Genomic DNA, 13,374 nt, shown 5'->3' with positions numbered 1-13,374 from the left:
AGGTATACAGTGCTTGTAAGACTCATTTTATAAGCCATCCATATTGGAACAAAAGCACAGTCAGTGAAATATGGCCTAATATTCACTCACTGCTGTTGTTTCAAGCCTTAAATAAGCCCTCAGCACAAATCCCACACCAGCTAGTCTCCAGACGGGACCATTTAGCTCATAAGAAGGGGATAAAGCCACAAAAAACAGTTTCACCCAGAAAGCCACATGATTTTGGAAAGTACAGATTTTTCAAATACAAAATGGGAAACTAGGTTTTTCTTTTTCAAAGTACTGAATCGCAAAGCTTTCCTAAATGGTATTGGTTTTCATGAATTTTCTGAAAATCATCTTAAAGCTTCTACTTTGTAGCTTATCTCCCACATGTCATTAGGTACTAAGATATAGCATCCTAAATATTAATACCAGGGATCTGTTGAACAGTTTGATGCCTGGTGTGCATTAGTTTATCTTAGTATATATTGAACATAATGATTTCAATGCTTCCATTTCAGTGTTTGGGGTCGTCTGACAAACGGTCTACAGCCCCTAGACGCAGAAAGAACAACCTTGCCACATGTTGTGCCATTTCTCTTTAGTTCAGTCAATGTGTTCTTTGGCAAATTGTAGATCTTCTTTGATCTATCTGGAGCTGATCATTGGCTGAGTCTTTGCCATTTTGGCTATTCTTCTATCCCTTCGAATGGTTGTTTTCTTTTACATATTTCAGGTTTTGGTTGCCATTTTAAAGTCCTTGAGATCATTTTATCTGACCAGCCTATCATTTTCTGCACTTCTTTATATATTTTCTGAACACAACTGTATAATATAGCTCATCTGGCAGTGTATGATGTAATAGTCATGCCAGGGCTGCTGGCAGTGATGGAGGATCTTGATATCACAGAGTCCCGGCAGCAGGAAGTGAGTGGTGGCATTGGGAGGAGGAAGGAGCAGGCTAAACAGCAGGCACACCATCCATTCATGTCTGTTGGTTAGAGGTTGGTCCTGCAACAATCATGTTACAGGGTCAACATGACTGCCAGCCTTGGCTATCTTTGTTTTTGAACTCTCTGCTCCAGTGGCAAGAATCACTAGCGCAGAGAGAAACCTCTGTGCAAAAATGTAGCTATCGCACTCTTGGCAGTTAGAATGTTTGCCTGGCGGTGCATGTAGCAGCTATGTTGTTGGCAGGAAAAGGATTAAGGAGTATGATATGTCATAAACAGATTGATATAAAGTGAGTGAGCAGTACCAGTATTGTTTTCCTTTGTCTTCCAAAGTACCGTAAGTTCAGTTTGCATATCTGTATCTATGCCATTGCCTATACCTTTTTACAGTGAATAATCCCCTTCAAAGCACTAAACTTGGCTATATTCTGCCTTTAATATTGGCTATATTCTGCCTCTCTTCCCTGTCAAGTTTTTGTAGAATTTGTGCATATACTAGCTCAAATGTAGCAATATGTTGCAAATTATGCTATAGAGGCTTTAAAATGTTTGGCTTTTGTTTTTAGCTGACTGAGATGATTATTGCATGTGTTTATTATACTTCGCATTTTGCATTGTAGTATGCATAATTACTGTATATTTTGCCATTCTATTCTTGTTTTAGGACTGTGTGGCACAAGCAACTTGTATAAGACAAAAATCTATTTATTTTTGGGCTAATTAGTGCTGAAAGTCCATATTGTAAACCCACAGAAATAGGTTTATTTTGTTGTTGTTAGATAGCAGCAGAAAGTCCTCTACAATTGGCACATGACCAGCCATACAACTGTTTAGTATTTTACAGTTTTTAGAGCTGACACTATTGATGTTACTGATTTTAACTTGATAAACTTCTAACTTTTTACAGGGTAAAGCAACAGAGCACATTCTGAAATTACAAGCAGAGTAAGTCTTGCAATTAACACAATGTATTTGAAAGTATGATCCACAGACCGACTTCCTAACTTGCCTATTACATGTTCTGTCACTTACAGAAAAGGTGTGACCAATAGCTGACATGTATAGGAGAACTGTAAGCTAAGCAGATTGCTTAAAAAATGGAGGATGTTAATATAAATAACTGCATCTATGTAGTAGGGCCTTGTTTAGTGTAGAAAATATAGAGGGAGGATCCTCTAAAGCAAAATGTATGTATGAAATGCAAGGAGCAGCAGGAGAGCGAGTAGCTTAGTGGGAGTGGATGAAGTTAAAAGCTAAAATTTATTATGTTCTAGAATGGCCACTTCTTAGCATCTTTTCATGTGGTCTTCATTCTTTTGTTTGCCATCCTTTTCTGGCTTTTTTGAGCTCTCAAATGGGGGTCACTGACTCTAGTAGCCAAAAAACTACTAGAGTCAAAAAAGAAAATTATAAAAAAAAAAAAAAAAAAATGAAGTCCAATTACAAATTCTCACAGAATAGCATTCTCTAAATCATATTAAAAGTTCATTTAAAGGTGAACAACTCCTTTAACATATGGTGGCTCTGATTGAAATGGACAAGTCTGCTAGAGGGTATGAAGACACAAGTGATATGTAGTGAGGTGCACAGGATGAAGGGGATCTTAACCTTGATAATATGTTTCAGCTGTGTTTATATCCCCTTACATTCTTCCTGATACAACCTTAAGGGATGTATCATTCTGCTGAGAAGGGCATAAGGGAAGAGGTAAAAGTCTACTCATGGTAAAATCAAGTGGGAGTGGGGCCAAGGTTTAGAGCAAGGGGTCCCAGGAATGAGAGGGAAAGGTATGTGAGATGAGGATATGAAATGTCAGTGTTTCATGTACTGCAACTTAAAGGAATAGTAAAACAAACATTTTAAATTAAGAATTTAAACACTTTTATTGGTATATACAGCATGCAAAAAAAATTAATTTAATGTGGATTTTTGATAAATATCATTACCATAGTGCTCAGTCTACAGATCTATTCCAACTCTGGTGACATCCTAGCAGGGCAGCTCCACCCCTCCCTAATCAGTGCGCTCTGTTTACCAAGAATCATGGACAAAAATAGGAGAAGAGAAGACCTCCATCACCCATCCCAATACAAAATCATTAATCACTCACAAGCTAAATCTGAACGAGATAGAGAATGCAAGAAACACACTAATGGTTAAAACAGGAAATCAAGCAACCACCACGTCGCCTTTTTTTTTTTTTTTTTTTTTTTTGTGTGCCCTATACATGAATGGCAATATTATTACATTAAAAGAAACTTCTAATATTTAATTTTCTGTGTATAGTGTTTAGAATGGATTTTTAATATAATACAATATTGGTGTTACTGTTCCTCTAAGTTAAAGGAGTTGTATAATGTGTATATATGACAGCCAATGAGAAATTAAAGGAATGCCCTGAGCTAAAAAGCAATGGCAGCCTCCTCACAGGGAGAACGGCCAGACCAGTGAGCAGTGGGGGAACAAGGGCCTGATGTAGGGGTAAGTGACAGAAGAGGTAAATGCACAGTACCCACTACAGTTGGGCTGTAGGCACATTTCTCTTCTGCTTTCCCCTAGTTCAGACCTAGCTAACAATGTACATTAAATGTGAGTAAACTGGCCAGGGTGCATGGAGCATAGAGATTCTTGTACTTGTATATTATTCAACAGTTTTCTTTTTATTTAGTTATTGGGGAGGCAGATGCTAGAGCTTTAAGTTGTGCCTCATAAAACGAGTTACTCTTCTTGTTGAATAAGACTAGTTTTGGTTATATGTAAACAAATTCCTTTGGAATGAATCACTCCAGCATATGCTCTTGCCTATGGTCACTAAATATATACAGAGAAAAAAACTAGTGATGGCAAAACTTGGACTGTGTTATGAGACAGCGGCAATATATAAACTGCAAACTGAATGCAAGGGAAAAATAGATAATAAATGTATAGTTACTGTTTAAGTTGGTCACATAGTAATGTCATTGTTAAAATCCACAAAACTGGATTCAACCTTAGTATGCTGTCACCAGCCAACCAGGAACAAGGCAGGACTACACTTCTGTGGGTGGATTTGTTATGGACAATTCAATGTGGTTAAACTGCATAATACTGGGAGGACTATTGATCAGATTGCCCAAAATGCCTCCTGCTTTTGGGCATGTTTAGGTTTCAAATGATTGACAACGATAACATTAATTATCCACAGTAACTAAGATTTTCCAACAGGTTGGAAGAGACCCGGAACCTTCTTTGTGCTAAAGACCATTCACTTAATGAGCTAAACAATGAAATGGAGAGAACGAGATCCTTAGAAGCTAAGGCCTTCACCGAGAAAGAACAGATCAGATCCGTCTTAGAAGGGAAATATGAGGAGACAGAAAAGCTTTCACAGGTAGCAAATAAGATGCAAAGTACATGTGTGTGTGTGTATATGTATATATATATATATATATATGTATGTGTATATATAGATATATATATATTGTCATCTTTTTGTAGGAGCTTGATATGTTGAGAAAGCAAGTCTCGTTCCTTGCTGAAGAAAATGGCAAAATTCTTGGTCACCAGAATCCAAATCAGAAAATCCAGTACCTTGTAAAACTGAAGAAAGAGAATAACAAACTTCTGGAGGTATGATTATATATATATAACTGCAAAAAAAGCATGGCCTTATTCAGAAAATGCAGACAATACAGGAAGGCCCACTTCAAGTTGTTCCTCTATCATATTTAGAGGGCATTCATAGTCTTGAATGCACAACAGAGGCTGCAAATGTAGCCCCAAGCTAAGATGCAGACGATAAAGCAAAACATTAACTAATGTAGGCACCCATCTTGGTACATACATTACTTCCGCTAGTAGCCCACTCTGCATACATGCCATTTCTATTCCAACTCATTCTGACTAGTCTATTTATTAACATTGGCGACAAAGATCATCGGAGATGTTGCTTTGCTTTTGTTTTTCTAACTTGTAGTTGACTGTTCAAATCTAAATACAACAGCCTAAATACAAGTTACAATAAAGTATGCACTTTATTCCTCTAGAACAGGAGCGTCCATACTTTGCTAATGCAAAGTCTACTTTTAGTGATCTACGTCCATAAAAGCATTGTTAGCATTTAGTTCCAAAGAAAATTTTACTTAAATATTGATTTATGATTTATATTGTTATATTTAAAGGGATACTGTCATGGGAAAACATGTTTTTTCCAAAACGCATCTGTTAATAGTGCTGTTCCAGCAGAATTCTGAACTGAAATCCATTTCTCAATAGAGCAAACAGATTTTTTTTATATTCAATTTTGAAATCTGACATGGGGCTAGACATATTGTCAGTTTCCCAGCTGCCACAGTCATGTGACTTGTGCCTGCACTTTAGGATGGAACTACTTTCTGGCAGGCTGTTATTTCTTCTTAATGTAACTGTATCAGTCTCAGTGGGACTTGGCTTTTACTATTGCGTGCTGTTCTTAGATCTTCCAGGGAGCTGTTATCTTGTGTTAGGGAGCTGCTATCTGGTTACCTTCCCATTGTTCTGTTGTTAGGCTGCTGGGGGGGGGAGGGAGGGGGTGATATCTTGCATCTTGCAGTACAGCAGTAAAGGGTGACTAAAGTTTATCAGAGCACAAGTCACATGACTGGGGGCAGCGCTTTTAAAAAATGGATTTCAGTGCAGAATCCTGCTGCAGCAGTACTATGAACTGATGCGTTTTGAAAAATAAAACATGTTTTCCCATAACAGTATCACTTTAACAAACAACTTTTTCTTATGTAACCTTAATGTAATAAATATCTGAATGAAAAGCATGAAACAGAAGTTTGATTTAGTCCTGCTGTACACCTACAGGTGTCTAGGCTGAGGCTCAGTAAAGGTGAAATCTGTGGTGAACAACTATGGCTGCATTATAGATTATATGATGTTTGCTTATATCTGTGATTTAGATATACAGTATGCTAGGAGGGAGGGGAAATGCAATAGCACAAATTATACAGTATATACAAAAATTTACTCTTTTTGTGGCAAATATGGTTTTGCCAGGCAAATTATCTGCAGGTCTAGATTTTGCAAAACAAAAGCTGTCCAACTGAAGGCCTGTGGACCAGATGTGGCCCTTTAAAAGAACCAAGCCCTTGCTAATAAAAACCCCTACTCTATATAGACCCCTCCCTGCCCCCCCCCCCATCCTAGCTGCTAGCCTGGGTAAATGCCCCTAACTTTTTACTTACCCCTCGGTGCAGATTCAGGGCATCGGAGTTCACTGGGCTATCTTCTCCTCTTTGGTAATCTTCGGGAAGAGCTCAGTGTAACGGTGCATGCACAGTTGGAGCAATCTTCTGTTTCGCAACAACTACGCATGTGCCAAAAGTCACGGAAATTAGCAAAGCGCCGGAAGAAGACCCGAAGAGTACTGAAGAGAAGAAGATGGCGCCTGTGAACTCCAATAACCTGAATCTGAAGTAAAGAGTTAGGGGCATTTACCAAAGGTATAACCTATGCTGGGGGAAGCAGGGAGGGGGTCTATGTAGGGTAGGGGTTTTTATTAGCAAGGGTTTGGTTCTCCTTTAAAAGATTTTTTATGGTCCCCAGACTGGTGAGTGCTCCACTGATCTCTTTGGATTATTGGTCCACTTTATGAAAACAGCCGGACAGCACTGCTGTACAATATAATTATCTTAGAAATGGTATAATGCTACTGATTTTATGTCTGTTTTATATACTGCTATAAATAAAATATGCTTTGTTTTCTCCTAGGAAGCAGAAAAACTGCGCATTGAAAATCTTTTCCTCAAAGAAACAAAAAAATGTGAACACTGCGATTGATCTGTCAAGAGAAAAAGTTCTATATATCCTTAGCATTTTCATGATGCACAGAACAGGCAAAGTGGATGTAAAGCTTATTTATGGTCTGCAGTTACTGCTACATTCAACTTTCACTGTGTCTTTGTGCATCAGGTACAGCACAGAGTATCATGACTTCATGGTAAAGCTTCAAGAGATACATACTAATGCCTGCCCAATTTAAGTTTGTTTTAGATTTATAGTACAATACATTGGCATGGCTTATTCAGTATAAAGGTGCATTTAGTAAGCTCAGATCATGTAAATGGAAAAAATTGTATATAGTGACTGCAGTCATTTTACATTCTACACCTATAATGTAAAACGACAGTAGAGGTATAGCATTTACTCCTTTTTGCATTGAAACAAGCCATAACTCATAAACCTCTGTGTTTTTATTTTCTTCGTTGAATCTGTTTACAAAGTACTATTTCCTGTTTCCTGTATAAAGATGGCAGCTGCTCCTAGTTTCCTTTGTAGAAACTTGTGTGTTGTAAATTGTTTGTTTGTAAAGTGCATGTGTATTTTCATATATCTTTGAACTCTCAGTTACATCTGTAAAACAGATAAGCTGTTCCATGCTTAGACTTAAGGAAAAATCAGAAGTCATTTTAAATACAAATATATCACTGGTAAGAAGAAAGAGGTTTTTGATCAGCAATTGTACAGTATATCGCTTTTGCCACTTACAACTAAGACGCAAAATTCAGAAAGAACCTATATTTAAACAGAAAAATTATTGTCAAAATTGAACTCAACTGTTCGTGTCTGAGCAACAATCACAAATAAATTCTTTCTATTAATATTTATGTTTCAGTGTTGATTTGAACTGTCAGAAATGTGGGCACATTTGTAGCATTGCAGGGTCTGGAAAATGAAGGTCTGTTTTTTTAACTTATACATAATACAGTATGTAAATCCTGATGCCAGTTTTATGGCATCTGTTTTTAGCAAAACATTTATGGATTGTACATTTTTTGGGGGCAGTTATTGTTTTGCTCTACATATGGGTGCTGCTTGCTTAGCATGTGTTTGGACCCATACCTCTGTACTTACTGCTATATGCCAGTGGAAATGGGAACACTGCACCAGCGGCAATCACCAGAACCTTAAACAGTATGGAGATCCGATAGCTTCGACTTGTAGCATAGAGTTTTGTGGATGGGAAATAATGCAGTAGGCAATTTTTGTTCTGGGGCAACTGTCCTTTTGAAAAGATCTTGCACAATGGTCTTTGTAAATGCTAAATTGGGGTGAATGACAGAAAGTCAAACCCTTATGAATCCCAATATTACCTATGATCTGTCTGAGCACCCCAAAGTAATAGCTGATCCCTAAACAGGAGCCTAACGAGCCCTGTACATATTCTAAATATATATACTGTAATAGTTAGTTGGCCTGAATTAGCAAAGTAGGAAAAGCGGATAAAAGTGTGTGTGTGTACAGTTGTGTTCAGTATATTTCTACATGGCAAATAATTTACTAGTAGGTGTAGTAGAGTAATAGAAAGTAAACAGACCCAACAGTCATGACATGTATGCTGCTTAATCTGTGTAATTGAATTATTAATTGAGGCTTGTTACAAATAATAGCAGTGTGGGGTTCAATTAGTGATGTCATTAATTCTGTGAAAAAAAACAGGTGTCAATTATGGCCCTTATTTAAGGAAGGAAGGCATTAAAGTTGTGCATGCTGGTTATAGTGCATTTCTCTCTGAAAATCTGAGTAAAATGAGTCTTCCAGACATTGTTCAGAAGAACAGTGTACTTTGATTAAAACGTTGATTGGAGAGGGGAAAACATATAATAAAACATAGAAGTGAAGAAAATGATAGGCTGCTCTGCTAAATGATCTCAAATGCTTTAAAATGGCAACAAAAACCTGAAAGATGTGGAAGAAAATGAATGAATTCGAATGAATAGAAGAATAGCCTAAATGGCAAAGACAATAATCAGCTCCAGGAAGATCAAAGAAAGTCTAAAGCAGGGGTCCCCAACCTGTGAGGGGGGGAGCCACATTCAAATGTAAAAAGAGTTGGAGAGCAACACAAGCATAAAATAGTCCCTTGGGGTGCCAAATAAGGGCGGTGATTGGCTCTTTGGTTGCCCCTATGTGGACTGGCAGCCTACAAGAGGCTCTACTTGGTACTATACTTGGTAATTATGCAATTAAAACTTGCTTCCAAGCCTGGAATTCAAAAATAAGCTTCTGCTTTGAGGACACTGGGAGCAACATCCAAGGGGTTGGAGAGCAACATGTTGCTCGCGAGCTACTGGTTGGGGATCACTGGTCTAAAGTTACCTGTGAGTATCGTTACAATTAGAAGACGCCTGTGTGAAGCCTCCGCAAAGTCCCATTGTTGGGAGAAAAAAAAAAGACATGCTGAAGAAGTTACAATTTGCCAAAGAACACATTGACTGGTCTAAATGGCACAACATTTTGTGAACAGATGAAAGCAAGATTGTACTTTGTCGGTCTAGGGGCCACAGACTGTTTGTCAGTCGACCCCCTAAATTGAATTCAAGCCATAGTACACTGTGAAGCATGGTGTGCAAGCATCATGATATGGGGATGTTTCTGATACTGTTGGGGAAAAATCCAAAGACCAGAAATCACTTGAGGTGAAAGGGTTAACCAAGTTTATTATTTATATAATAAACGTACACAAGCTACGTGGATCCTGTACTCAAATGAGACAGAATGCAGAACAAAGGATTTACCAGACCTTATATGCCCTCTGCTAAGAGCCGTCATGGCAAAGCTATGTAAAGGGAGTAAAAATGAGTATGTCTCCGTGTCCAATTAACTTGTTTGGGAAAATAAAGGAGTAACCGTGCGCTCAATACAGGATACTGATAAGAACCGATTCAGCAGATGCTACACATAAACTTCAAACAGTTTCTAGAAGGACCCCATGGGCACTTTGAAACTGTTGACTCCACTAAGGGGGGCCAACCATGGCCTGCATAACTTTTCCTTCACAATTCTATGGAGTTGGGCCTATTTATCACATACCAGGGATCATGGATCAGTTTCAACACATCAAAATACTTGAAGAGGTCATGTTGCCTTATGCCAAAGAGCAAATGCCTTTGCCATGGGTGTTTCAACAAGACAACACAAGACAATGATCCCAAACACACCAGTAAACGACCAACAAGATTGTCGTTATGGAGAGTTCTGCCCAAACCCTGGACCTTTATCCAATAGAAAGCTTGTGGGGTGACATCAAAAATGCTGAAACCAAGAAATGCAGAAGAATTGTAGGATGTAATAGGTGCCAGAAGTTGATTTCATGCAACACAGATGTGCAGCAATTCTCAGAAACAGTAGTTGTACAACTAAATATTAGTTCAGTGATTCAAAGGAAAGCAAAATCCTGAAACATTTTTCAGTTTATACAGTGAATATCTTAGTTTGTAAAAAAAATAATGCAGACACTGCTATTTTTAATATTCCCCTTTCTTCACTTTCTGTAAAGGAATAACACACATTTGATACATTTTCTTCATGGTTTTTATTTGATATTGAGTGTTCCCAATGCATTTGTGTGTATGGAAATAAAAGCTATTATAAGGATTTTCAGCTGTATTCACTTTTTTTAAACACACTGCTATTATTCTGAACACAACTGTAGCGTTTGATGGAGAGGCTTACATTTTATTAGTATTCTTATTTTTTTGTATTGCTTATCTTTCTGTAAAGGCTTTTTTCTTATTCATTCAACTTCCAAACTGTTGCCTGGTTCAAACAGACAGCTGTTAAAATGCCAAACCTAAAAAAGCATCAATGTGACTAAAATTACATTAGAATAGCAATATCTGTTAAGTTTGCAGATATAGAGTGGAAACTAAATGGTTATCTGTTTATTCATTTAACTGGAGCTGTTTTTTAAAATCTGAAAGCATACTTCTAATTTCTGAGTCGAATAACACTCTTGAGTTCTCAGTGGAATACACATCAGTAAATTTAATACAGGTATGGGACCTGTTATCCAGAATGCTCGGGTTTTCCGGATAATGGATCTTTCTGTACTTTGGGTCTTCATGCCTTAAGTCTACTAGAAAGTCATTTAAACATTAAATAAACCCAATAGGCTGGTTTTGCTTCCAGGATTGATTATATCTTAGTTAGGATCAAGTACAAGCTACTGTTTTATTATTACAGAGAAAAAGGAAATCATTTTTAAAAATTTGGATAAAATGGAGTCTATGGGAGATAGCCATTCCGTAATTCGGAGCTTTCTGGATATCTGGTTTCCAGATAAGGGATCCTATACCTGTAGTATTTTCATTACAAACAAAATCAAAAAAGGAGTAATGGATAGCATGTAATATCTATCGATGTATATATTATTCCATTTTATTGAGTAATTCAAGAGATTCTTAGGTTTCACACTTACATGTAGTTATAAAAGGTTGTATATCCTTGAGGACCTATTTCCCTGAGTCTTTGGGCTGGTGTCCCTATAGCATAAAATGGTCTTGTGCACCACTTTCTCCAATCATGTCGGCCACAATACACTCCAAAGCTTTTCAGAGCATTTTGGGGTTCCTGTGCATCCAGGTATTTGCAGTTTCCTTGCATAGAGCAGTTTCATATCTGTGTCTAGCATGGATGGTGGTGACTAGATCATCAACATACCAGATATGCACAGCTGGGGTGTCAGTACAATCGGCATGTACGAGATCTCTGTATGGCAGGAGTCTTCAATAATGCTACCAGCAGGGTCTATAATGGGAATTGGAATTATAGAGGTCAAGATCAAATCACCATATAACATAATAACGAGTTTTTACAATTTTCTCCTGATGCAAGTGGTAGGAATGGGGTAGGTCGTGGGTCCACTCACAGTAGGGAAGATCAATAGGTTATCACCATACAGGGATACCATCTCATCCACTGGACACAGGAAGTGCAAGAGCTTTAAGTGGCACAAAAGCACACTGTAAGGGTACCTGGTGGTCCAGTAGTGCGGCTGGGGAGCCCATCATGCTCCCTTTGGGGACACCTGCAGTAGCTGTCACATCCTCCAGTTTTTGATGCGCGAATCCCGCTGCTGGCACGTCGAGTGCAGCGTGAAATTGCATATTTAAAGGGGCCTTGACAGTCCACTTATTGCCCAACGTAGGTCTATTCTCAATAGTCTTGTCTGTTCCTGACTATTCCTTGTACTTTTGCCTGTATATTGACCACTCACTTTGGATCCTGTTCTGTACTGCGATACTGTTGGTTCTGAGCCAGCCTATGGCCCGACTACGTACTTGACTCCTGATTCTGTACTGCTCTGCCTGGTATTGACTCGGCCTGTCCTTCAACCACGTTCCTTGTTCCCCTATTCACTCGAGTTCACATTTGGTTCTCTTGTCTGCCCAAAACTCCCCCTTGGTCCTCTCACTATAAGACCTGGTGACATCCACATCTGTTATGGGTGGAACCATGAGCTGAGGCTGGGACCCTGGTTTTTTTTATGGATTTAGGAAACCTTGCGTAACACACATCCATCAGTGCTCATTAAAACAACTCAGCTAGGCCTGAAAAACAAATTCTATATGTAATAGTGGAATGACTAGAAAGCGCCACCACCCCCCCCCCCCCCGAAAACATTTTTGGGGGGGCAGCATGCACAGTGCCTCTGAAGGCAACTCCAACCCACTCCCCCACCATGGCTAATTGGGGCTGCCAGCCGCCACTAGTTTCCAGGGGGTGGAGGGGGGTCTACTATACAGCAGACTTCCCAGTCTGCTCCCCAATCTATCAAGTGCCAGTATCCGAAATCTCTCACTGCATCCCACTCTTACACATGAGCGTCTTACTTGCTTTCCCCTACGTTGGATCAAACGTTCCAACTGCGTCTGGCCCTATCCTGTGTACATGATGTACACACTATTGCTCAGGTTGTATTTTTAAATAACCATTATAACCATGAACTTTGTGCATCGTGCCGCAAAAGGGGGCAGAGCAACATTGCGCAATGTCTAGAAGACTGAAAAAAGTTAAGTTCTGAGAGAATTGGGGGCGGGCCAAGGGCTTTAAATTACCAGCAACTACATTGCCGGTAAATTTGTAATACCGGCCCTGGCCTTGGCAGGTGTTTTACCGGCTAGGATGGTAAAATACCGGCCGGGTGGCAACCCCAGAATATAGCTAGAGATAGGGTTGCCACCTGTGTGGTTTTGAGCTGGGCACCAACACTTTAAAACATTGCGAAAACTGGATAGAAATCCAGCCAGTTGCATCTAAGACAGGGGTCCCATAACGCAAGGCCGTGACTAGGGTTGCCACCTTTTCTGGAAAAAAAGACTTCCTATATATTTATCTTTTTTTTCCCTATTAATAACATTCAAATCAACCATCATTTTTACTGGCCAGGCCAGTAAAATACCGGCCAGATGGCAACCCTAGCCATGGCCAGTCTTGAACTGGGCTACCGAGCCTAGCGACCAATTAATGCAGTGCACCAGAATTAGATGCCAACCCTTACCAACCAAATTTGGCTCTACACTGGTCCCCTGGCCAAAAAAGGTTGCAATAGCCTTGCCCACGTGTCATAACTCACCAACATCATTGTGCCCACCTCTGATGTCATCATGCCTGTTCCTACATCAATGCCCCATCC

At 39.1% G+C, this 13,374-nt stretch overlaps 1 protein-coding gene across 1 annotated transcript in view; it reads left to right on the top strand.

Annotated features, from left to right (window-relative positions):
• kif15.S (kinesin family member 15 S homeolog) overlaps nucleotides 1-7,560 on the top strand; it is a 66,827-nt gene extending 59,267 nt beyond the window's left edge. The window contains 4 exon segments of the mRNA NM_001091797.1: nucleotides 1,843-1,880; nucleotides 4,140-4,305; nucleotides 4,413-4,544; nucleotides 6,669-7,560. Of these exon segments, the coding sequence (NP_001085266.1) occupies nucleotides 1,843-1,880; nucleotides 4,140-4,305; nucleotides 4,413-4,544; nucleotides 6,669-6,737 (405 nt within the window). The 3' untranslated portion in view covers nucleotides 6,738-7,560.
• The last annotated feature ends 5,814 nt before the right edge of the window (nucleotides 7,561-13,374 follow it).

The sequence above is a fragment of the Xenopus laevis genome, chromosome 6S, assembly GCF_017654675.1.
Source record: "Xenopus laevis strain J_2021 chromosome 6S, Xenopus_laevis_v10.1, whole genome shotgun sequence".
In the NCBI taxonomy this organism is placed as follows: Eukaryota; Metazoa; Chordata; class Amphibia; order Anura; family Pipidae; genus Xenopus; species Xenopus laevis.
This window is presented reverse-complemented; position numbering and strand designations above follow the sequence as displayed.